Here is a 25,426-nt window from a genome sequence, read left to right as displayed (position 1 = left end):
TGCCATGTCTTCACGTGCCAGTCCATGTGATCACAGTGGGAGATGATCGCTGATTGGCTGAAATGTAATCCGATAAAATTGATCAAAGTTCAACGACAAAGGTGAATGAAACCGCTCTGTATCAGAGGTTTTTCTCGCGGCTTCGCCGCTCGTGCCTGCGACCTTCGGCCGCCTAAGCGAAGCGAAGTATTTCCGTCCGCCCCGCACGAGAAAAAACCCTGGTACCCAGGGTTTCTCGCGCGGGTCACAATAGAGACATGACCGTCACCGGAATCCCCGCGAGAAAACCTATGGCACCCAGGGTACTCAGGAGGCAACAGTTCAAAGCTTTTCTAATTTCTTTCTTTAAGGATCACGCTATAACATTCACCTTTAAAATAGTACACAAGGTTAGTGATATAGTACAGTTTGTTGGTGCGTTCTTTAAACGTATGCCTCCCAAAAGAGCGACGCCCTCCTCAGTTATAAGTACACAGCTTTGGACCAAAACTCTGCATTACATGTTGGAGGCGCAGTGGGCTAATATTTTATGCGGGTTACTCTGGATTAACTGCAATAATGACAAAAAAACAAAAAAACAAAAAAACAAAACAAAACAAAACAAAACAAAAAAAATGAAACGTCCTTAGGACATTGATGGTATGTCATGAATTTTTTTGGGCAGTTGAAATTTGAATAAAAGTATTGCTATCCTGGGGGACATAAGGGACATGTATCCGACATTGAAGGTGGAGTGGGGCTGGGCAAGGGTACTTGAATTCGTTGGCGACAAGAGCAGATTTGTCCCAAAAGTTTTCTCCATTCGCCATTTCCAGATCCCCCATAATACACCTTGTTTGCGCCGTCCCCCCCCCCCCCCCTCCCCAAATTTTACATTAGCATTATATTGTCTTCAGTTTCTTTTGGGACGACTGCGATACACAGAAGAAATGGGAAACAAAGGTTATGCAGGATTTTAAGGGGCCAACAGGGTGTATTATGAGGCATGTGGAAATGGCGAATGATTGTTGAAACAGAACGAGCGAAAAATTAATTATGGAAATCGTCAAATAAGAGACATTACACTTTGAATTTAGTACTGAAACCCTTAATCGTATATTCTATGTTTCCGCCAGCTTTAATCATGCAGTATACTATTTTTTTTCTCTTGACTGACCTAAATGTTGGTTTTCTTATGCACAAATCTAACTACAAATTGAACAAAATTGGTACTTTCTTTCTCACTGACTAAAAGGGAGAAAAGGTCACTTAGCTTCCAGGACTAGGCAGGAAAAATACAAGCACGTAGCAAGAGATAACAAATTTCGCTTGCACTATGCGAAAATTTCCTTAATGTCAAAAATAAGAAGAGCTAGTGGCTGGTTTGGTGGCGTCTTCGTTCTTTTGAAACCGCGTAAGGTTTAACATCTGGAGCGCTTGATTGAACTTAGTTTTACATTAACGATCGAAACATCTAAAACACAGGTTCGTAGCTCAAGACCAATCAAGGGCCAAGTAATAATTATTCTAAGCTATCTGGCTCAAATTTATCCAAACAAATCGAAGTTTAGCTAGGTACAAGACTTTTGCTGTCGAGTAGCGAGAACCTGGAAAACGTTCTTGGCTTTGTATTCAATCTAGAAAGAAAACATATATTCCTATTCCACAGCTGAAAATCTAATTAAACTAAACTCCTAACAAGAAACTCTAACTCAAACTTTGATTATATAAACCGCCCGACTAATGAGGGTGTGTGTGTGTGTGTGTGGGGGGGGGGGTAGGGGGGTAGGGGTAAATAGGGGTATGCAAATCCGCCGATCCGTGCCTTTTTTTCGCCACATCCGTCGATCCGCCAAAATTTTTGCTCAAATCCGAAACCAAAACCACATCCGGAAACAGAAGTATAAAAGTTCAAAGGTAAACTGGCAAATGTGAATGCCATTGTTAATTTCGTGCAAATAGTAAAGAAGGCAACATGCTTGATGACTCTAACACAGTACAATTCCAATAACAGTCTCACACAGGAATTTAAATTAGCTTCGTTCGAAAAAAGAAATAATTTGGATATACTCATTAACATACCGACCAAGGCTGAAGAAAGATCTATGATCCAAATTTCGTTTAGGAACTTCAGGACAGGCACAATCCGGAATCCGCGCCAAAATTCACAGCTGATCCACGATCCAGTGTGTTCCGCGAATCCGCGAATCCGCGAATCCGCTCGATTTACCGCAAAAATCCACGATCCGTGCGTTTTTTAAGGCCAAATCCGTCGATCCGAAAACCTATTCACCCCCCTCACTAATGAAAACGATTACAGATTTTTCCTGTCATGTCATGTTAAGCTATAGAGTCATGCTTATGTCGCGCTTGTCTCACTAGCAATCCATTTACTTCAATTTCTTCTCATGGTTCCTACATTACACAATGGGCTGCAGACATCTTTCATCACGACAAACAATCAGCTGCACTATTGTCTCTTTCTTTTTTCGATATCGCGAGATTAAGTGTCTTTACACAGCTGTAACTCTCCAACTATAAAATACTCATGATTTCAAAGCTTATCATTTATATTTAATATCTTGAGGTGTTATCATTTGATTGTTTTGAAAGGACTGATATTATATGAATTGTAAATGAAAGAACGTTCAACATCCCATTTCAGAGCCGGAAGTTAGTTAAAATGCCGTAGTCTACTTAATCTTCTTTCAGGTGCTCTCGTAGAAAACCTCCACCTCGTCTGGTTGAAATTTATAACTACCCGCCAGGAATGATCGAGTGAATGAGGTACGGTAGCTGTGACCAGCAGGTGGACTGTAGCTGTATCCCAAATTTGTGTATGAATTTGTGTTGGACGAGGCGTGTGTGGCAATGTAAATATCGTTTCCAATTCCAAATGTAGGTCCATAACCAGAGTGATCGTAAATAGCATTTTGGTAAGAATCATATTTTCCTGGTGGCCTGAATGTTACTGGTCCCCAGCCTGGCTTGTTCACCAGCGAGAAAATGAAAGCTGTCGAACTGGACGAGTACTGATTACTGGAAGCTAATTAATAAAAAAAGAAAGAAAAGGTGTAAGAAATTCAAATATGGATGGAAACTGTAAATCGATTCTGGTAATTATGCACTCATGTACGAATAACAGTACAAAATATTTGATGTGTCAATCGTTCTGATCTTCTTAGGTATTAAATAGTCCATTTTTTATATTCAAATATGATTAGATTTGCTTAAACACTCGTCATGCTTATTATCACCTATCAGAAAGAGTGAAAATTTTCGTCATCTACGTTACCCACCTACGCTACATTTACTCCACAATTATACTGTTTATCTCTCTCTTGTGTCAGTCAATCTGTACACAAATTTTAATTCATAAACATTGTCATCTAGGTAAATATACTCAAAAATACTCAGCGATCCCTTAGTTACAAAAGACTCTTCTTCTGTTTTATGGGCGGGGGAGGATGGAAAGTGGAAAATGCCGCAGATCACTTTAACCGTTTATAAGTTTTTCAATATTTAAGTAAAGGCTGCCAAAATATGCTATAGAAATCTGTTATCTATAACGGCAAATAAATCTTTTTGACATTTCATTGTTTAACAGGGCAAAACTGCCTCTATTGCACCACCATTCGCCAGTTCGGGAATTAATCATTATTGAAAGTAAATGGAAAACATTTGATCCAAGCCATTTCTTCCCTTCCTAGAAATTAAACCTTTATCTATCCTAAAAGATTTGTACATTATGTCAAGAATTGGTTGGAATAATGCAAGTTGCTTTCCAAAAAGAGTAGGAAAAGATAAAGGAAATAATGTCACTTACTCCATGAGGCGCTAGTATATCCACCAAATATGTACTGTCCAACACGAATAATAGTAACAGATGGACCTTTATTGTCGCAAAGTGAATGGAAGGTGTTTGCAGCCCAGCCGTTCAGCGACGCCCGCCAACAGCGATTCCAGTGAGAAGATTTGCTTTGCATAACAGGCTTTAACCAGTTACTTAAAGTGCTCAAGTAATTATCGTCATTCCCCAGTATGGCTGATTTTCTTAAGCCTAATGAGAGAATATACATTAAAACGTTACAATCGACCACGAGAATTTAAGATTGGATTAAATCTAGATTAGGTCTGATTGTATATACAGGGAAAGGCTTTGGTTTCCGTTGCAAGCCAGCCTTCTTCGACTCTAGTTCTAGTTTGTCTTATAATCGACAGTCCTGATGAAGCGATTCATTTAATAACGTATTTGAATTCAAATGTAACTAAAATAATGCGACAAAAGCACCAAGAATGTTACCTGCATATCTATTATAACAGTCAAAGCCGTCTCCTACGTATCCATGGTTACAAGTGCACGTGTACGATCCGCGTTCATTCGTACAATTGGCAAGTCCATGGCAGTGATTTATGTTCCTCCCGCATTCATTCAAATCTGATGAATCAGTAAAAAAAGACAATGAACCCTCGAAATACATCTCTAAACCCAACAATCCACATCCACCAACTTCCCACAAGGTGTCTACATTCCCAAATGCGTGTTTTCCGGCAATATCAAATAATTCATAGAAACACCATTTCTTTAAGGGATATAATAAAAACATGAAATAACTTAAAGTTTATAACTGCGCATTTAAAAATGTGACTCTACCAAGATGCCCCCATCCCCACACCAAGAGAATAAGTCAGATTAAAGTTAAAGTGAAAAAAATCGGCCACATAAGACAACAAGCTTAAGATTTCCTTTTTCATAAAGTAACAGTTACTTTAAGATTAGTTTTCGAAGTAGCAAACATTCCCGGTGATTCTAACAGGTTCTAATTGAAATGAATCTACTACTATAGCATACTAACTCAAATGCTGCATTCTGATTAGATGAGGAATCGAAAAGTATCAGCCTTAATATAAATTTAAAAAATTATTCTCGCATTCAATGATTGGTTCTCACCTATATGATCCATTGGAGGACAGACGCATAGATGACGTCATTGTTAAAAACATTTTACCTCTGTTTATTAAAATGGCGGAAAGTTTTGAGAATTTAAATACTGATTACCAAAACGCAACTTATCTTTGCTCTTGTCATTACTTTAATTTAGTAGTTTGTGCTGCAAGTAGCTTTAGCTTTAGTAACAGTTTTTGGAGTGCACTTTCTCACAGCGTATTATCTGATCATTAGAACGGAACATTCAAACTTTCAAACGGCTTTTAATCATAGTAAGCAGTGAGATTAACACAACCTACCTTTCTTACAAGTATACTGATGACAATCGCTACACTTCACGTCATTCCATTCATAGCTATATTCCACACCAAGTGCGTGCACACAATCTTCTTCTCTGAAGTTGTTTGGTTGATTCTTGGCCCAAGCTGTGAAGTTTCCAGGTCCGCGATCTGCCCAAATGAAGTCACCCTCTGTTGATCTGTCATTAAAGCCAAGCCATGATTTTTCCCCATTGTGTCGATTCTGTATAAATACGCTTTCTTCGTTGTTGTTAACATCAACCAGGACTGAATTTTCTTGTCGGCATTTTGACAATGCTGTGGTCCAGTTTGTGCATTTTTGACTCGTAAAGTAACAGTAGCCATTGAAATAGCTCCACCCCGGATCGCAGATATCTAGAAAAACATGAAATACTTTTTTCCCCCCTTTTCATTATATGCCATCAAAGGAGGACGAAGCGGTAAGAGAGTGAACGCACATCTCTACCGTTTTCTTTCGGTAACACCTGTCAAGTTATTTCTCACACAGTTTTTCTTTCCGATTTCCTAAATTAGAGCATAGTTAATAGAGGGGACTGGTTATTAAGTCCCGCAAACATCAGAGCAGGAAACAAAGATGCCAAGATTTATGTTGGAAGGTCCACGATAGTGCACAATTGCAAACTTTTGTTTTGCGCTCATTTAGAATGCTTGAAATACGCAACCAACACGTTTCTATTGGTTAGTTGCTTGGTACGGAGTAGCCAACTATTGTATTTTGAGCACGGTGAAGACCCATGAAGCGAACAGAAACATACAACAAAGAACTTTGTCGAGTTTCATAACCATTCCCCTCCATTAACTCTGCTAAGAGGGACTAGAAATAGCCAATAGATCAGGTGAAGTGTATTTTGCTCGCTTGGACGGCCAAATCAGCATTACAGGCATTTTGATCCTCCGCGAAAACATCCACGCAAATTATTCACGTAAGAACTTGGTACAATGTCTAAAAATAACTCAGCAAGGACTACCCTGAGAATAAGGTCCATAAAGGAGATGATCTCAATCTGAAGTTCTTCATCCTCTCTCAAGCACATACAATGTAGTATACTTATTGCAAATTCAATTCGTTGACAAAGTCTGTGACAGTGCCGTGATCTATGTAGTGTATGGTATCTATCGGGACCTTTTCAACGTCATTGTCAGATATCTATATTGCTTTTTGGGGGTCTTCATAAAAGATACCAAACCTGTAATTTCAATGTAAAATGCCGAATCCGTTAATTACCAACCTGTAAAGACCGCATAGTTCACTGACACTGGATCATATCGGGTTTCGTATAATTCCTTGACACAGGTTCTAAATCCAGATACATTCATGTTCTACCAATCAAACACAAAGCTATGTGGAGAAAACATGACTACAAGAAAACTTCTGTAATAACAAATGTGTTAGCATGTCTTCTGCACATCTAAAAGTGAGAAGCTATCTGAAATTTGTTTTTGAGAAATGGAAGTAGAATTCTTTAGTTCCATCCTTGGAATAATCATTTCACCGTCGTCCTTTTCATAAGCGCCCCATTTACTGATAAAAGCTGCTCTATTAGCCTGGGGGAGGGGGGTACTCCCAGAAAAATTGGGTGGGGGTGTGCGGCCTGTTTCCCAAAATCCTTACCCTATTTATGACCAAAATCTGCGATTTTCCCTACCTTATTTATGACCTGACCAAAACTTCGATACCCTATTAATGGCCGTTGCGGCCGGCACAGTTGCTCTAAACATAATTTATGAAGGGCTCTTGTTGATGGTCTTACTGATAATTACGAAAAAAGTAGCTTCTTCTAAGAAACACACTAAATTCAAGACCAGAGTTTAAAAACCATACCTTATTCATAAACAAAATGGCCAAAATCAATACCCTATTCATGACCAAAACGGCTGAAAAACCGTACCCTTTGGGGTGGTACATACCTATATAGCCATATAAGGGAGTAACCCCCGGGTCTCTCCCACTTCTGCTCCAATAAGGGCTGTATTGCGAAACCAACACTCTAAACAATGACATGGATTATAAGGTAGCTTATTACAGAGTAGAGTATCAGTTATGTAGTCTGCTTTCTCCTCTAAACCGAATATTGAAAATTCCGACTAGTGAGTGTTTTATTTAAGTTGCCAATTAATGTTCTCCATCAGATTTGAAATGGGTATGCCAAATACCCGCTAATCCTTCCCCACCCCATAAAGTAAATAAATGAACACCGCATCTCATATTATTGCTCTCCCTGACCCTCGAGGTTTAAAGGGTGGTGGACGCAATCGCCCTTCCCTCTCCATAACCTTTTTTTCTGAGAAGTAAATCCCTCGCCGAGATTTCTACATGTCAGCTGTCTCCCTACGGCACTTGACATTGCCAGAAGTCCATTGCCATATCAGCGTTCTGCTTTCTGGCAGCTTTCTGCTCTCTTTTCAGTTTTCTTGAGCAATATGGCAGATTTGTACTAATCTATATTCTAGTATCGTTTCCGATAATTTTCCTTCAATTCACGTTATTTTCTACTAACTTAGGAAATAGTGAAATGCAATATGGTGGAATATGGTACTATCTTAGATGGCTCAACTGAATGGCGCAATGCGACGTCATATGACGTCAAAACCAACGTAAAATATGTCATCTACATCAAGCATCGAGCTCAAAAATAATTGACTTATGCAATCAAACAGAGTAGTGTTAACCTAGTGTTAAACCTTGAAACAACGTTTACCTCGATCCATGTTGTTATGCCATTACGAACTGGTGCCAAGTTTCCACTTGCAGTGGTGTTGTGATTGACTGATACGAGAACTGACGGTGTTACATTATAACTTCGTGTAAAGTAGACAAACTGTAAAAGGAACCAAGTAACATTTGAACACTTTGTAAATTGTAAAACCTCTTTATGTTCCTTATATACGATATTTGTATAATTATATCGATGGACATTCCTTTAAACGTTTGAATTTGACCTAAAAGCACTTGATTTTAATGTTTTCTATCTTAGAATGCAGTCATCTTCCTACCTCACAGTAAGCGTTGTTATTTTCATTTGTTGGTGGATTTGTATTCGGAAAGTTGACAGAGCCATGTTCAGTGAAGAGGGGCTTGTGCAGTTTGGAAAACGCCAACCAGTTCTGGAAGTAACAAAGTCGACAAACATGACTAAAGTATTTTGTTCAATACGCAGTTAAAGTAGTAAGCACTAATACTGACTAGCTGTAAACATAACGTTTTCGCTGTTTTCTCCTAATTGCACAGGACTACAGTTACTCTAGGATTCCGGACCAAGAACACAACTTCTCACAAGGTGAACAATATGAGGATTCAAATATACTTACATACCCTAGGATTTGCAAATCTTTATGTTGTTTCTTTTACAAATTAAAGGAAGCATTTTGGATGGCCGAGAAAGAAGACAGGACCAATGTTTTCCTAACCATTTCATGTGTTATAAACATCAAAGGGTTCTAGAAATAATATAATTGATCACATACCACATAAATATCTTGATGCTGTCCATCAAAGTTTTGCAGTTCTCGAAGACAGACTTTAAATGAGTCCTTGGTTGTGTCCTCTATCCAGATCAGCGCGGCATCATACTCCTTACCTGCCCTAAGATGTTCTGACGTCACAAGCACTGCAGGCGCTTTTTTAAACTTGTCCTGCATTACAAAACAACGAAATGAATAATGAAATCCCTGGTCAGTGTAACTGATCAAAGCGACTTTAAATGTATCGTATATACGATGTAGATTGAAACTCCCTTGTTTGCTATTGTGAGAATAAAAACTGGGCAAAAACATTTACTTAAGGCAGGGTTAAGGTTAATGTAAATTAATGCAGCTCATTAGATTATTAACAAAAGAAAAAACGGTTAATTTTTATTAATTGGTCTAAAATGTCGTACTAAATTTTCCAATACATTGGGAACCATGGCTAGAGACTGATAAGTACCATGCAATTGGCTTAAAATGAAGGGCTTACTTGCACATACCATTAATGTCTTATATCACTGGAAGCAATAAGCAGACTTGTGAAAGATGGTTCCTTAACCTACATAGCAAGGATTGCCAAGACCTACCTTTGGAAAATTCACATCTGCGCAATTTGTACCAGACCACCATTTCTGGATCTTGATTATTCCCGTCAGGCCTTCTGGCGGTGATCCCTGGTACGCAATCCAATCCAAAGTCGCAAATGGGTTGAAGTTGTACCCATTCCTCCCAGATTGTATGGCACAGACAGTGAAATTGTGAACATTGACATTCTCCGTCCATGATGTAATTGCATGGTGAACTGTCACGGAGTCATTCAAGTTCATGTGATTCAGAGTTATTTGAACATGAACTTGTTTGTCCGGATAAAACCTGTATGGTGGGAATACCACTGTCTTGCAGCTTGAATCAGACCAGTTGGGAACACGAAGCAGTTTTTCACGGCCATTGACGATTGGAAAACCTGTTGATTCATTAAAAATAGAATCGTAGAATTCTAAATAATGAAATAATGAAAACGTACGAAAATCGTATCGTAGTAAGTAATCCACTGGACAATAGCTATTTAGATGACCTGCCAAGGTCGACGGGCCAATGTTCGGCGGGTGCTGAATATAAAGAAGACGAGGCACTTTTCAGAAAGTCTAGCTGTGCAACTTTTATTTGAATTGCAAGACGCGGCAGCTTACTAAATTTGTTTATTGATCTAACCTGAATATTTTGCGGAACCTTTTTGCATGTGGACAAAGTGGGGAAAAGCGGTCAAAGCGAGAATATGGAGTGACAGATATTGGTGAAAAGAGTTATACCAGTTTAATGAGTAGATCACCCAGAAGCCTTCGTCACGAATATATCACAGTCACAGAGATCCATAGACAATACCTGAACAGAGGCGCGTGCTATATGTACTTAAGTCGATCGCTGAATTTCTTCAGACGTCACGCAGTTTTGAGTTCTCTTACCAGTTTGTTGGTCTAATCCGATTCCTTTTCTAAGAAACAGGCAAGCTATCGTTGCATGCTCCTTCACTTACCCTCACAGCTCCCTGGGTGATAAACAGTATTGTTGTCCAGTCCGCTGCAGTAGCTCAACTCGTACAGACATTTGTTGTCGTATGTTGTTCCGTTACTGGTACACACTGGATCTTGATAGGAAGGGCAGTTTTCGTAACACACACAGCGAGCTTCATGGGCACTGAACGTTTTACAGACTCCAAATGATGGGCAATACACGTTAAGGCACGGATTGAGATCTGTAAATGCAATAATAGACAATTATTCTTATAACTAGATCTTTACTTTTTTGCAGAATGATTACGTATGTAATAAGGTAGCAATTGTATTTTTTCTACTTAACAAGGACCAATTTAATACCAACCTCCAATCACAACATAGCTGACTGACAGAGGGTCGTGTTTACTTCCTGATCCGATCAGGTCTTTGACGCAGATTCTCATGGATGTCAGACCAACTTCCTACAGACGAAATAACAGAGCCATTAAAGATTAGCATTATGCAATTTCATCTGGATTTCATAATGATCGTTTACTTATGAGTACTCCATGAGTGACTATCTATGTCGCACGAAAATAAAGTATCTTACCTCGGCCCAGGCTACAATGATGTTGTTCTCTGGTGGAATAAGGCTGTTCACCTGTCGGTCGTAGTAATGATGGACAGAAACAAGGACAGCTGCAGACGCATAAAACGTGGTGTTATACTGAACTTCCTGATAGGAAAGAAAAAAATAAATCTTCATGCAAGGTTTAGCTTATTATTGAATGAATATATAAATTACTGGCGTTTTTAACCCGGAGATTGCGTAAACAATCTATAGGGTTTCAGTTGTGGTTCATATTGTGCAAATAATATGCAACTGACATGCAAATGATATGCAAATGATGTCCTTCCAGCTTTCGTAAAGTTTTTGGAGTAATTCTGCTGACCAATAGACAAAGCTTCTGGGATCACTGTATTAGTCAACACTGCAGTTGTTCGTAATTATATTGTAAGCAGTGTATTCCGTTGTGTTATTGCAAATAATAATAATAATAATAATAATAATAATAAAAACTTTGTTCCTGTTGATAAGGTTTTGTAATGCAGTTTATCTTCTTAAAAAACGCAGATAAGCTTCGTTCAAAAATTCTTTCACAAATTTACTGTCTTATTATGATATAACGTTCGAATTTTAGATTTTTTTTATTATTGTCTTATAGTTGTTCTTATCAATACCATAAATCAATTTACTACATAGGCCAAAATGGTTTTAGTTTCCTTTATCATTGAGCGATCCACAGTCCCATGTTTTGTCGCCATTCCCAAAATTTACTGGGGATCATTTCGGGGTCGATAACAAGAAAAACGGTTATCATTTCGGAGTTGATTTGGGGACCATTTAGAATCGGAATCATTTCACTGTTGATTTGGGGATCAATTCAGGGTCGGGGATCATTTCGGGTTCGGGATAGTACAGAACTTAAAGGAGCTCAGTCGCGGCACATGTAGCGTCATTATGGCCACTGGCCTGAAATTGGTAGTTTACTAAACTAGAAAAATACAAAAGAGATAATAATAGGCTCGAAAGGAACAAGGATGGGTAAGGATGGAAAAGATTAACACGAATGGCAAACGACAAACTTTGAGATGTGCAAACCATGACGTAGCTCCTTTTTAATAGAGCAAGTTCTAGTCTAATAACTAACTTAAGAACAGAGCACATCAGAAGGTGATTCTCCCTCAAGTAACCCAGCAGTAGTGTAGAAGGGATGCTATTCGCCTTTTTCAAGGGCAGCCATTTCCATAAAATGGGCAGCCAGAAAACGATGGCGTCACAAAGCATGATAAATTACCTCTAAGCGCGAATACAGACAGAAATTACAATGATTGCTTGTCACATATTGCTTAACCCCAATGTAAGGGACGGTAGGTTTGCTCAATCTTGCCCGCTCTCTACCCACGCTGATTGGACAGTAGAGGCTATTATGTTTTTTTTTATATAGAAGCGCGGTTCCATTTAAGCAAGTAATTATCGTCATCATTTTATTTGTCATATTGTTAAAGATAGTAATAATAATAATAATAATAATAATAATAATAATGAAATAATAACAATAATAATAATAAAATAATAACAATAACAAAAAGGCGGCAAGGAGATCTCCAATAAACCTTCCAGGCTTATAGCGAAGGTCACCTAGGCTGTTAATATATTTTGAATTTTAAGTTCTGTGTGTACGCCATTACCAATTCACTGTTTCAAGCTTTGGTTTATTCGAAACGTTATTACTCCTGAAAGTGAATGTCAACTATCTGCAAATTGCTTTGAACGGCTTGTTGACATATTCAAGAATGATTATCGCAATAGAACTTTTCCTAATGACGAAAGATGAGCGGGTATTTTATAACCTTAACTTTGTACTTGCCGTTTTCTACGAAAGCGTTTGCCTTGTTTTGCCAATATAATTTAGCCTTCAATCTCCTCTTCTGCAGAACCAAGCTGTAACTATCAACAGTTCGGTTTTTCGCGGAACCGCACAGCTATACGAAAAAAAAAAAAAAAAAACCTCAAACGAACTAAATTTTATCATTTATTCAGCACACCTACCATGGACTCTTTTCGCTTCAATTATGCGCGGCAATATATAAAAATTAATGGCGGGCTGATGAGATTAACACACGCGTGTTACAGCTAGTAACTCAAAAACTTTACTCAGATATCAACTCATAGCGTACAAAACCTACAAAACAACTCTTTGTCTAACTTATTTCGATGGCTTTCGTTTCTTCAAGAAATGCCTGCACACTTAGTCCAGTCTTCGGGAACAGTTTGTTTGACAAACAATAATTAAGTAAGAATTTTCGCTCTGTCCATTCCAGCCAGTCATATCCTTCTGTGCCTTTGAGATCTTGGCGGGTTTGCAACACTGTACGGAACGTCGTATCTTTTCTTCATCGCATGCATCCACTGTAAACGCTCCAAGAATACTTTTCTCAGGTCCTTTCTATATACTGGGAGCGAAGCATTTTCAGCTTTTTTTCGGGCCACTTCAGGCAAGTCGCCGTTTTGTTCAGACTCTTTTATCAGAGCTTTGAGCTGGACTTCGTGGCGATTACAAACTTCATTTTGAATGCGTAACCAGGGATCTGTATGACTTCGTCCTCTTAAGAAGGTTCTATTTCTTGGCTATATTAAAAACTTTGAGATGATCGTTTGCTTTCTTGAGAGCTCTCGAGTGATCTGGATGTGCACTGCCTTCAACATTTCCATGCCCTTGTGGAAAGAAACGATTATAGCTGGGCTTTGTGATCTGAACTGCACGATCAAGGTCTTAGCACAGACTGAAATACCAGCCAGGAAGCGTATTTGTTTATATCTGTCGATGGAGGAATGGTTACAAAGTAAAGCAGCGGCAATTCTGGCCGCAATTCTGTTGTTTTTCCTCCACCACCGCCATCAACGCCACGTGCTTTCCTTTCTTCGCATCTACTCTACATCAGCCTTACATCAACGCCACATGGGCCTGGCATCGGCCGACCTGGCATCGACCCCACATATACCTCACATCGGCCCCAAATCGGCGTGACATTGGCTTCATATCGTCCTCACAGGGGCCCCACATGGACTTGACATCGGTACCACATCGGCCTCAAAATGATGATAACAACTGAGTGAGATCTAGTAACGAACCGACTGGTGTTGACAGAGACTATCTAACCAACTCTTCTTCTTCACCTTATAATAGCTTTTCATAGTGTTAAAATGCCTTACAAATTTAAGAGGGATTGTCCTGTTTGTGGAAAGCGTGACTTACTCTATTCGAGGGATCATTTGCGTCAAATACATCAGTTACAACCCAGCGAAAAAAAACAGTGGCTGAGCGTGGCAACATTTTCGGGTTCCAACAGAACACTTGCTGCAATTCAAGGAAATATACCTCATTCTCAAGAACTACACATGGATAAGAAACGAATACTTTTACATAGAAAAAAGAGCATTTCAATATGAAACAGACTCCTGACACCGCTGCCAAGAAACATTAATTGATCAGTAATGTTTACTTGGCATCCGAGCCTCACCCAGAATTTATGTTTCGCCATGAGTTCTCCCGCTTTGTAGTTGGATCATATCAATCTGGAGAAACAGTTTCATGGAACGGATTCTAACGACACATCGTATTCTTTACGAAAAAAAAAACATACAAACAGCGACGCATTTAATAGTATTACAGATGGGTGGCAAGATCGATACGAGGCTATGAAGTCAGCGATCGGAAAAGGGCATTGAGTTTTTCCGTGGGCTTCCCAACATTCAAAAAGATTTGCGAGAACGTCATCCAAAATACAAAAACGTTACCATCTTTGATGATTTAATGGCACAAGCAATCGAAAGCCCCATCCTTTTCCTGTCTGTTTAGCCAAGGCCGCCATAGTAATTCTAACATCATACTCCTGCTTCAGAAATTGTTCGCTAAGGGGATATTCAACACCGATGTTAGTCAGAATGCGTTGACATGGCTCTTTTCCGAAGTCCTAACGATCGGAAAAATTGGTATTCCCACCTGTCCCTTAGTAAGCGATTATAAATAACAATTCTGCATCTCATTTCAGCCCAGTTCGCGTTATTACCCTTCGCTTCGAAACCTCACGTGTTGTACTCTATGCCGGATGATCAAGTTCTCTTCCATGCTGCTTATACTGTTCCTGATTCCTTCAACTATAGTAAATGCGTACAGAAAGTCCAGTTTATGGAAATCCAAATCCGGCACCCTTACTGGTACAATATTACTTTTTCTTGTGGTCTTTTGCTTTTAGTCGTTTACGAGATTGTTTTTGCGCACGAATTGTCTCTTATCCCGTTGCCTGCTTTTTATGCATGGTTTTCCCTCCCTGTACGTCCTATAAGTATTTTCACGCTTTTACTGTTAAGTTGCAGCGCCGTTTATTATTTTATGCGTGCTTTGCCTCACAAACGCCGCGTTTGTGCAGTGCCTTTCCCTTGACTCCCTTCATGTTTGCAGGTTTTGATATATTCGAATTCAAGGATGTTTTTGTATACGTTCGCTTTGCCTCGCAAACGTCAGGTTTGTGCAGTGCTATTCCCGCGGCTCCATTTAGTTTGCACGCTTTGCTGTGTTCAGTAATATTCTTGTAGGCGTGCTTTGCCTCACAAACATCCGTTTGTGCAGTGCTGTTCGCTCGGCTCCTTTCATTTGCACGATTTATTATGCTTTGCTCTATTCAGTGAAGTTTTTGTCGAGGTTGCTTCAAATACCGGGCTTGTGCAGTACTATTCCTCTGGCTCGGTGTAATTGTTACAGTACACGCTTGTTTTCTTGGTTTGTAATATTCAGTGATACGTTCCCCTTGTTTTACTGTCAGTTCTTTCACCTACGTTTTTGTAACTTGTGCAATCACCTTGGACTTATGTTATTATGCACATGCTGTTGTATCGTTTCCCCTCTTCCCATGGTAGCCTGAAATGGTGTTTAATGCCCTAATCGGATTTTGGACGCTTAGATTGCCATGCCTTCAGAGGGTGTCTTCTTCACCTTTTTGTTTCTCCATAATCGTATATCTTTATCTCTAGTTTGGGGTGACTAGGATTTGCTAGTTTAACTTTTGGGTTTCGCTTTCGAGTATTGGCAATTGTCTCGGATCTTTACTAAAAATAGCCTACGTGTAGCCGTACCCACCCCCCCGAGGAAAAACGGGAGGGAGGGAACGTCTACGAAGAGCTGACACGAATCGTGTTATGTGACGTCACAGTAATTTATATAAGTTATGCAAACAAATTATATTTTCTGTCTGTACTCGTGTCCTCGCGCAGACAAAGGCCTCGTAAATATTTTTTCTTTCGAGCTTATTTGCAAGTCAATGTCCCTTTTCAGTCCCCTTTTCAAGTGTATATTGTGTTTTAAAGAGATTGAAAAGGATTACGAGCGATGTTTGGTCCAAAGCAAGAAGAAGACAATCTTTGATGTAAACGTCGCGCTCGCAAATTTGGAGTTCCATGTGTACGCTACATCAGAGTACATTTGTAGGCAGTGTCATGTTCTCCTCAATAAGAGAAATAATTTGCAGGAGAACCTGGAAGAATTACAAAAATCTATGAGAATCAACTACGCCACAAGTTTGAGGAAAGTTGGCCTTGTTTTCCAGCCGAAAAATTCGCTAGAATGCGCGAATTTAAGTTCGAAGAGGTTGACTAGCCTAAGCGACCTCTGCGGTTCGTGACATTTGTACATTTGCCGTTCTCTGTTCGGTCACTTGACCTTTTTTGTCGCTTCACTCGTGTTTATGAAGGGCACTTCATGTTGTGTAATAAGAAGGAATTTTGAGTAAAGTTGAGCCGTTACATCGTGCTATGGTAAATTTTTAAAGGTCATAGGTCTGCATAGTTTCCGCTGTTATCTGCTTGTCGCTTCGTAGAGTTTGACACCTGTAATTTTCCATGTGTTTATGCATTGTTTAGGCTCATTTCTATTGCAAGATATGCTCTCAAGTCTCCACGAATTTGCTTTTGGGGGACAAACTATGAAATTTACCGTGAACATGTTGCTTTATACTTGTATTCTATATTGTGACGCCGGGCCCGGCTGTGATTAGAGCTGTTTTTACAAGTACAGTAGGAAGATCCTTATCACGCATATCATATTTGTTGTTGGTCATTCTGGCACCACATGATTCAAATGTAGCTGTTTACGCGCAAGTCTGTTGACTGTTTTGCGTGTTGTATATGCCATTGTTCGGCTTAGTTCAGGCAAGACCATGGTTTGGATCCTCCATACGGATCTCATCAGTTGCCGGTATTTCTAAAGTGCTCAGAACGTCTGTAGTTGCCACTTACTAGCGCAACTCTAAACTCGTACAGATGTGAGAATGTGAGACATTTTGCGGCTTGGCACAAATCTATTTTAGCCAATCAGTATTCTCGAAAGTATTGCTCGCGGTCTTTATCCAATAAGGAACCATTATATATTTCCATGCAAAAGCGTGACGTCACATAACACGATTCGTGTCAGCTCTTCGTAGACGTTCCCTCCCTCCCGTTTTCCCTCGGGGGGGTGGGTACGGCTACACGTAGGCTATACTAAAAAGTTCAACTTTTGGGCGCGGAGCATTTCTCCATGTCTTACTCCGCGAGCGTGAAAGGGACTGTCGCGTAATTTATTCCGTAATAAATTAACAAAGACCGCCAACTTATTATGCTTTGTTACGTCATCGTGTTCTGGCTGCCCACTTAATGTAAATGGCTGCCCCTGAAAAAGGCGCCTAGCAACCTATCTATACTACTCTTAACGTTTTTCATAACTGTAGAATACTCTTACCTGACAAAAGCCGTAGTTGTCCTCAGCTGTCGGAGCCTTTTTGTTGGGAAAAATAGCTTCTCCTGACAGGGTAGAATTCAATTCTGAACCATTGCCTATAAATGCAAACCAGTCCTGGAAAGATGAATAGTGAAGTACTGTTATTACATGTAAGTGCAAATCCCTATTTCTCAAATAATAGTGTGCTTTTTTTGTTTGTTTAATTGTTTGTTTGTTTGTTTGTTTTTTTCATTGTTATTCTTTTGATGTTTCTTTTATTTTTTATTATTGTTTTTTTAAGGCGTAATTTTTAAAAGCTTTAGCACATTTATTGTTGTATATGTTAGGGAGTTTTGAAGCGTTTGAGTCATTCTTGGCCGATTTTTCACAAATCAGGAGGCTGATGCTAGCGAATCCGTCGTGCATGGCAGCCTATTGAATATCAATACTTCATTTAATTTATCTGTGACATGACATCAGGGAATCATGTCGCCAATTTCCTAACAGAAAGCAAAAAAATAAACGTACTATATATACACCTCTATACTGTTGAAGATACCAGTTAAAGAAGATAGTAGGACATATAAAAAAGCCCCGTATGGACAGGGTAATTGAGGAGCTAACCCTGTCTGGCAGAGGGTGGCTTATGGTGTTCAATCTATTCTTACTAACTTTGTAGCATGATTCCAAAGTTATCTGGGAGCAAGTCTGCTCAGGTAAATTGACGTTTCTTTGGCGAAATGTTTTCCAAAGGCGTTTTAAAGAAATTTGGTGTTTTATTAAGACATTTTTTTTATTATTATTTTAGTGCAAATTTGAATTTTATGACTATTTTATTCGAAATTTCTTGATTTCTTATAATTTTTCTGATATTTTGAAACAATTTTGGAGCTTCTCACTCCTTTTGAAAAACTTTTTTACTTGACTCTGCCTGCTAAAACGTGATTACCTCTTCTTCCTTGTGTTTTGAAAAAATGAAAAGGAGAAAAAAAAAATCGAACTCCGAGATGGCAGATCCAAGATGGCTAACAGACCTGCGTCTTATTTGGTAGTGTGAAGTCGTGATTGACACGTAACTGTCACTAGCGTAAACAAATTCGGATGCGTTACATACTAAATAAAGTTCATTACTTGAATGAATATCGTTGTAAACACATGGGGGAGGACAAAAAGAACCCACCCGGCTCCCCCAGACCCAGCATCGAAAAATAGCCAGGCTAGTGAGGGAACTCAGAATAAAAAGTGAAGACATGTCACTTACCACAATTGTGTCTTGGTGTTTCCCGTCGAATGGTAAGAACTCCCGAATGCAAACCTCGAAGCTTCCAGAATTCACGTTCTCCAACCAAACATACATCGCGTCCTTAGACTTTGTATCACGAGTGTACTTTGCTGACACAAAGACAAGGGGTCTTCCAAAAAAGCTCTGAAATGTATAAATATATATTTTTTATAATATAAGTTAGTAGCATAGAGGTTTCTACCCTTTGCATTAACAGTTAAAAAAATAACGGAAATTAACACAAAATCAAGCTAAATTATTAGGGAATGCAATTCAATGAAATTGTCAAAAAAGTAAATACATGGACTCACAATTGACAATCAAATTTTCCCCAAGTGATGAATGAACAGCTACTGAAAGTTTCAGCATCATACTGTCAATACGGTCATTTCAAAACTCTGCAAAAACCTTACGCGAGTTGCATCCAACAACTCCACAACCCCCCACCCTCTCCCCTCCCCCCATTATACGGGGGTGCCAGGTTAGTAACCTTGGTCTTTGAGCGGCTTATTTTTGTTTGCCGTTTAAACTTCAAAGACATTTGAAAGTAAAGCTTACTTGCCGCTCGCCAGATTTTTCTCTGGTGTCGACGAACCTAAAAATGTGTCTTTGTCAACCCGCAGAAAATGTTCGTGTGTGTGGCGGGACTTGAAATAATCCGACCAATCCTTCCGTGGCATCCCAGCAAAGAAGGGCTTCGTCACAATCTTAGTGTCTAGCCGGCAAATATTTTTTTCGAAATGATAACAGCTTAATAGTTCTTCACATCATTCTGCTTGACAACATACAGAAAATGTAAGCAAAGATTGTCAGTTTATGCTAAGCTAGGAAACTGACAACATTATTTTACATATCATCTGTGAACACAAATTCACCAGGATTTACATGAGATATATCTATCTAAAAAAAAAATATTTTCGCGGGCTTGTGTTTGTAACCCATGAGCCATTACAAGTTCAACTAGCTTGTTTATGTGCAAATGTGTATCTAACACTGATATAAATCTGTCAAATATGACAAATGCAGTTAGCGCAGAGACGTTTTGAAAAGAAAATGAACCTCGGTCAGGTTTGTTATTTTATTCCTCAGAAGTTTTTAAGACTTTCCCTTCCTACATTCCAATGTTATCGAGTTGAGGCCAGGGTGAATCGATCACCAGGACATATTAGGACACAAGTAATGTACACCCCTACTTTATAATGTTTTTACGCACGAAAATAGAATGTACAACGATTTGTTTAACAGTTAAACGCAAAATGAAACCTAAGTATATAGGTTATGCGCAGCTTAACCATGCAAATTATTGACTTGATGACGGGTAGATTTGAGCGAAACTTGTCAAAGTTATCAATTTAGATACTTTCTACGAGAAATGTCGGGGAAATGTGCATGACAGGGGTTGTGATCATCTAAATGTTCTTACTGCTAGGGCCGCTGTCGCCGTTATCCCATCAAACAAACATACGAGTCAGGAAACAAACCAATTTAGCAATCTTTACGAATATTTCAAACGTACACAATAGACACGGGCATGCATACCCATCGTAAACTTGCTGGGGGAGGATTTCCATATAAAAGGGACGGGGGTGCTCATAGGAAATTTTGAAAAGAATCCCTAAGAAGTACCAGTTCTAACATAACACATTTTATTATATGGAGAAGAGTGTTTTACTGGGAACTAAACCACTCGTAGATTCCATACGCCACTTCATCCGGGACCCGAGTGGCGTATTTTCCGTATGTCACCTTTGTGAGTGTCGTATCGTTCAATGACCTCACGATTCCCGCCTTTTGCTTTTGTTGAATTGGTTTCTTCATATAATAAAAAGAACATTACACGTTGGCTCGAAGATATGAATTTTATGTTCTTGCCACTCGAACATAAAATTCATATCTTCTCGCCACCGTGTAATATCCTCTATTTATTTTTTTTCTGCTCAATACCCTTAAAGGTACCACAAAAAGCTTCCGCTTTGGACCTTTCAAGGCTAAACACCCTAAGAGGTATCAAAATCGCTTTGTTAACCCCTAAAAGGTACGATGGACACTCTTGTCCTTCTTACATGGGAGTCACTCCACCCAGCTTAAACTAATAGGCACTTGCAATTTTTAGCTTTTTAATAAAATATTGCATGGGCTTGATATCGTTTTTCTTTTGAAGCTAACTACTCTTTAGATACACAAAACTGAAATTAAATGCAAAAATCATGGGTTCGAATATTGCTCAAACCTGTTGTTGTGTACATATCTGCGATGATCATTATTGTCTTTTCCAAGAAAAATAGTACTTTCTACTGTTTGGCGTAGAAGATGTCGATGATTTTTTTTTTTCTTTGTAACCAACTAGTAAATAGCAACATTCGTGAATTCGAACGAAAGTGTACGGTGATTGCATGCGCAATCTCACCTGTGAGAAAGATATTTTCTCGCATCTGGTTTCTGTTGTCCAATATCCATTAAAACTAACACTTCCATGTGTGATATCGGGTCGATCTTGAAAGGCCAACCAGTTGATAATACCACTACCATTTGATAGAGTTCCCGACTCACGGACACACACCTTAAACCCACTGGTAGTGACAGACTGAACCCACAAAGCAGAAGGCGAGTGAACATAGGAAAACTGCTCGCCATGACTCAATGTGACGTGTACGTTAACCTGAAAGTTTAAGTTAAAGCGGGACTGTCACAATGTGAAAACAATTAATGACGATGTTACTGGGGATCTTCAAACAGGTAACAGATAGTAAATTTCTATCGAGAATTTCGCCAAAAGAAATGAAATTTCCTTTCTAAAATTCGAAGAAAAAAAATACAAATGAAAAACACGGAACGAGGGAATTGCATCCACCCCCATATCTTTTCACTATACACCCATCTGGATGGATCAGTCGTCTCATGATTTGCTGGTGTAAATTGAAAGGCAGTTGATTTTCCCTAAAAGCCATCATTTATTTGCTGGTTCTATCCCTCTTCGTGGAGTACAGCGACTGAGATGCAGCCACATGTTCGCACGTCTGGTGTGAATTTAAGTCTGACTTTAGACGACATGTCCGTAAAGATGAACAAAATGACCTCAAAAAATAGTGTTAACAGACGGACAAACTGACCGTTAACTGCTTTAGACGGCTTTTGCGTTCGAAGTTTTGTTTGTACCGTTTTCACACTTAGACGTCCTGTCCGTCTGAGACGGCTAGTCAGTCCAAACAATATGTCCTTCTCTATTGTGTAAACAGCCAATTCGGCAGCAACAGCCAACTCATTGAGTGGGAAAGGCACTTTAAGCATAAGGGTATAGACAGATTTGACAGTGCTAGATCTGGATTTGAGCAAAAAAAGGACGGGGGAGGAGGGGGCGGGCGGGCGCCGCGGACTAGACCGGAAGCTAACTGAAGCCATGTCTTACTACGGTCATAAAGGTATCAGTTGCGTAGCATATTTAAACATAACAAAGACGTGTATGCTAGGAAGCAATTTGCCTATGCGGAGGGTCAGTTTTTTTTATCTCTGTGGTTTATTTACGCGTCAAAGACCTTGGGGGTTTAAATCACGTGGGATGACCTTGGGCACGTACCTTTCCTGAGCCACTGAAAGCAACAGTAAATGCAATGTTTGTGCAAGATCTTAATCTGCAGTCTTGAGGAGGAGAACATCCACTGTTGCAGCGCCAGTCTGACAAAGTCTGTGACATGTTGAGCTTTCCAGATTGTATGGAGATTGCTAAAAGGCGAAAAATACAATATGCAATGAAACTAAGGCAAATAGAAGTAGGGAAATAGCTAGTAAATTCAGTTGCTCTAAAGAATATTCTACTCATGACACCTTGAGTATGTTTTTTATTTACTCTGAAATAATATTTCCCTTTTCTGTGTGTAAATCATGGATATAATTCAAAATGACGCAGGTCACTCTTTATCAGAATAGTGTGCTGCAAACGCGGTGGTCAGTGTTGACACTATGTCGGGCTTTTGCTTTTTCTTCTTTGTTTACAGTTTACTTTACGAATTAATCTTACGCCGCAAGACATCTCTTTCCGAGACATTTTGTTAGGTTTTGTTTTCGATCGGTCTTTATGACAATATTTAAACTATACTGTAAGCACTCAAACACACACGAATTGGTCTGAAGATGAAGTAAAATGCGTGATCGAATTTAACCGCTATGAATGACCCATTCCTCTAAGATAATATGAAACAAAATGACGTATGAATAATGTTGATAGTGTAAAAGATCACGTTGTCTCGTTTTGCTGTCGTTATTAGTTTATTACGATTCTGTTTTCGAAAATATGAGCAAAGATGATTTCCCTAAATGAGGTGTGTTTCAGGGTATGCATAACGTGATTTGAAATAATTATTGATCTCTTAATGTGTTTTTAATGGCGAACTCCCACCACTGAGATGTCAGTGTCAGCTGTGAATTTTCTATTACGATAAAAAGAGTAAAAAAAAAAAAAAAAGGGAAAAAAAAGAAAACTAAAATGGTGCTTTCTTCGGGATTAGCTCTATACAATGGAAAACCTCCCCCAAATTTACCAATTGTGGATGACTGCTTTTTGTTTCATATTTCCAGCAAATTTTTTCTACATACTACATCAATCAAAATGAAATCAATAAAGATGGCGAACTGAAGCAGTTTTCTAGACAGTATTATAGGTAGTTTGCAGAAATTAAAGCGACCCTAATTCCTTCATCACAGTCAGACGAGATCGTAAGAAAGTCCAAAAACATAAAACAGTTGAGCCCGGCTGGGGATTCCAAATAGCGGGAGTTTGAAATAGCCGATAGTAAATGACTGAAAAACAAATTCAGGAGAAATGGTTTTGAGTGCGAATATGGTGAATTCAAAATAATCGAGCTCGAATTAACGGGGCTGGGTCCGGCGCTACTGTACATTTGTTTAACAAAGAAAACACTGCGAAAGCTAGATATAATGTTTCTCTTATATCACAAAACAATTTTCACATCATTAGCACAAAGGTTATCGCGGGCCTACCTTCCACTAAGAGAGAGGGATTTCCGACTTGGAAAATAAAAACCAGCAAAGCTGGTATCGAAAGCGCAACATTTATCATGCCCATCTTTTCTGCTTATCGTTAACTTGGATATGGGCTGTTCCCCGAGAAAGTCAGTCTCTTGTAGTGGTAGAACTGAATTCTGATTGGCTTAAGATGGCACCTACCTCATTGACCTTATAGCTTTTTCCAGAGAACAAAAAAAGATGTGATAAATAAGATGTTCTCAGAGAGGCAGACATGCACTCGAACTTGATACAGAGCAGAATGTTAAAACAGATAACAAATATTTGCTATGACGATAATAAGAGGAGAAATGACGGGATGGCGAAAGACATTCGTTTACTAAGGCACGAACTTTAATTTCTACCGTCAGTGGAGTGACATCAAAAAGACAAAATGTCAGTTGTTGTAGGAAGAGTGAAAGCTTGTTAAGATAACTTGCGTATTTTGGTTCAATTTCGGTTCAGACGTCAAAATTCACAAGTGCCGAATGCATACATTACAGATGCATTATATAAGTTATATTCCACCCACAATTCTATGTTTTATTAAGTCGATTTAAGGACCCATAACTAATCTTTTTAAGCCGTTCCTAAGGAAAATTTATTCTCATATAACCTTGTCATTTTACGTTATTTCAGAATTATTCCCTGTGTTTTAACTTGATCATGATCAGTAAAACTAGTAATGACGTCATCAGGCCACGCCCATGGTCATGTGACTCATTTTGGAAAAAATGTAAAGGCTCCCAAGCATCATTACTTGATCGGGATTTTGTCCCTTGATTTAATATTTTAACCGTAATCTTTATTACGCTCTGCATAAATTTTGTTTCATTTTTTAAAAGGTCAGATTTTGAGGGAATTTCAAAATATTGAGAGATTCGTAAGTTTTTGAAAAAAGGATGCTTTTACAAAAGAAATGCATAGCTATGTTTCCAACGTTGGCTTTAATCAAAACTCATCGAAAAAAGCTGGATTTAGAGACAGACCGCATTTCCTTTAGCATTTAAAAAAACCCGAAGTGCCCGCGATATCTATCGTAAGTTAACCTATTGGCGCGTATACAGTTTACACTACCAACAGCTCGATAAGATCAAACGAAGCGCACGAAAGCCACGCAAAGATGGCTTTTTCTTTTTCTTTTGCGCTTGTTTTTCTGTTTTTCTCTTAGTTTGTTTTTGCTTGTATTTTTACTTTGAATTTTGTGAAACACCAAGTAAAAACCTCTAAAATGTAGCCGAGCGCGCCCATGAATCGGTTAATGGGCCCTTAATCTAGGTGTGCAAAAGGACTGCTTTGAAAAAAGAATTGGCCATTTTCGTCCCCACATTAAGCACCTCTTTCTAATTTCAAGGATGGCGTTAATGAGCATAACAAGCTTGAAATCTGCAGAGTGCCCCTAACCTGCCACATTTAAACCACCAAGAAGCTCCAAGTCTTCGAGAAAGAACCACTCTTCTGAAAGGGTTTGTGTCGATTTAGAAAATGGGTTCAAAGCCATTGGGTTTAACTCAAATGGATATTTAACAGGGTCAAAAGCTGCGATGTGGCCTCTCCTATTTCAGACCACACCCTTAAATTAACATAGGCCTTGTAAGGGAGCA

At 39.0% G+C, this 25,426-nt stretch overlaps 1 protein-coding gene across 2 annotated transcripts; it reads right to left on the bottom strand.

The window, feature by feature from the left end:
- Positions 1-1,766: 1,766 nt before the first annotated feature.
- On the bottom strand, positions 1,767-24,016 carry LOC145494628 (uncharacterized). Of its 2 annotated transcripts, XM_081474160.1 has the most exons (17): positions 23,799-24,016; positions 22,378-22,523; positions 21,211-21,462; positions 18,783-18,947; positions 17,543-17,656; positions 10,816-10,941; positions 10,591-10,687; positions 10,247-10,465; positions 9,300-9,676; positions 8,713-8,880; positions 8,242-8,352; positions 7,947-8,066; positions 6,477-6,567; positions 5,227-5,601; positions 4,283-4,417; positions 3,806-4,039; positions 1,767-3,025 (listed from the first exon to the last, which is right to left on the bottom strand). In XM_081474160.1, exons 1-17 carry the CDS (start codon positions 23,881-23,883, stop codon positions 2,688-2,690), a joined length of 3,153 nt encoding a protein of 1,050 aa, XP_081330286.1. In that variant the 5' UTR covers positions 23,884-24,016; the 3' UTR covers positions 1,767-2,687. The 2 variants fall into 2 exon arrangements, with proteins under 2 accessions (XP_081330286.1, XP_081330287.1); XM_081474161.1 differs by lacking the exons at positions 21,211-21,462; positions 22,378-22,523; positions 23,799-24,016 and adding an exon at positions 19,362-20,347.
- Positions 24,017-25,426: the final 1,410 nt, after the last annotated feature.

Source organism: Orbicella franksi, chromosome 8 (assembly GCF_964199315.1).
Source record: "Orbicella franksi chromosome 8, jaOrbFran1.1, whole genome shotgun sequence".
NCBI classification, from domain to species: domain Eukaryota; kingdom Metazoa; phylum Cnidaria; class Anthozoa; order Scleractinia; family Merulinidae; genus Orbicella; species Orbicella franksi.
Note: the sequence above shows the minus strand (reverse complement) of the source record. Positions and strands in the feature narration are given on the sequence as shown.

Bases quoted from the DNA above. Each gene is read 5' to 3' on its own strand.
- LOC145494628 (XM_081474160.1), bottom strand. From the start codon at position 23,883: ATGGGCATGATAAATGTTGCGCTTTCGATACCAGCTTTGCTGGTTTTT. The intron at 5,602-6,476 runs GTTGGTAATTAA...ATGTTTTTCTAG, and splicing joins GAACTATGCGGTCTTTACAG to ATATCTGCGATCCGGGGTGG. The intron at 3,026-3,805 runs GTAAGTGACATT...TTTATTAATTAG, and splicing joins ATATACTAGCGCCTCATGGA to CTTCCAGTAATCAGTACTCG.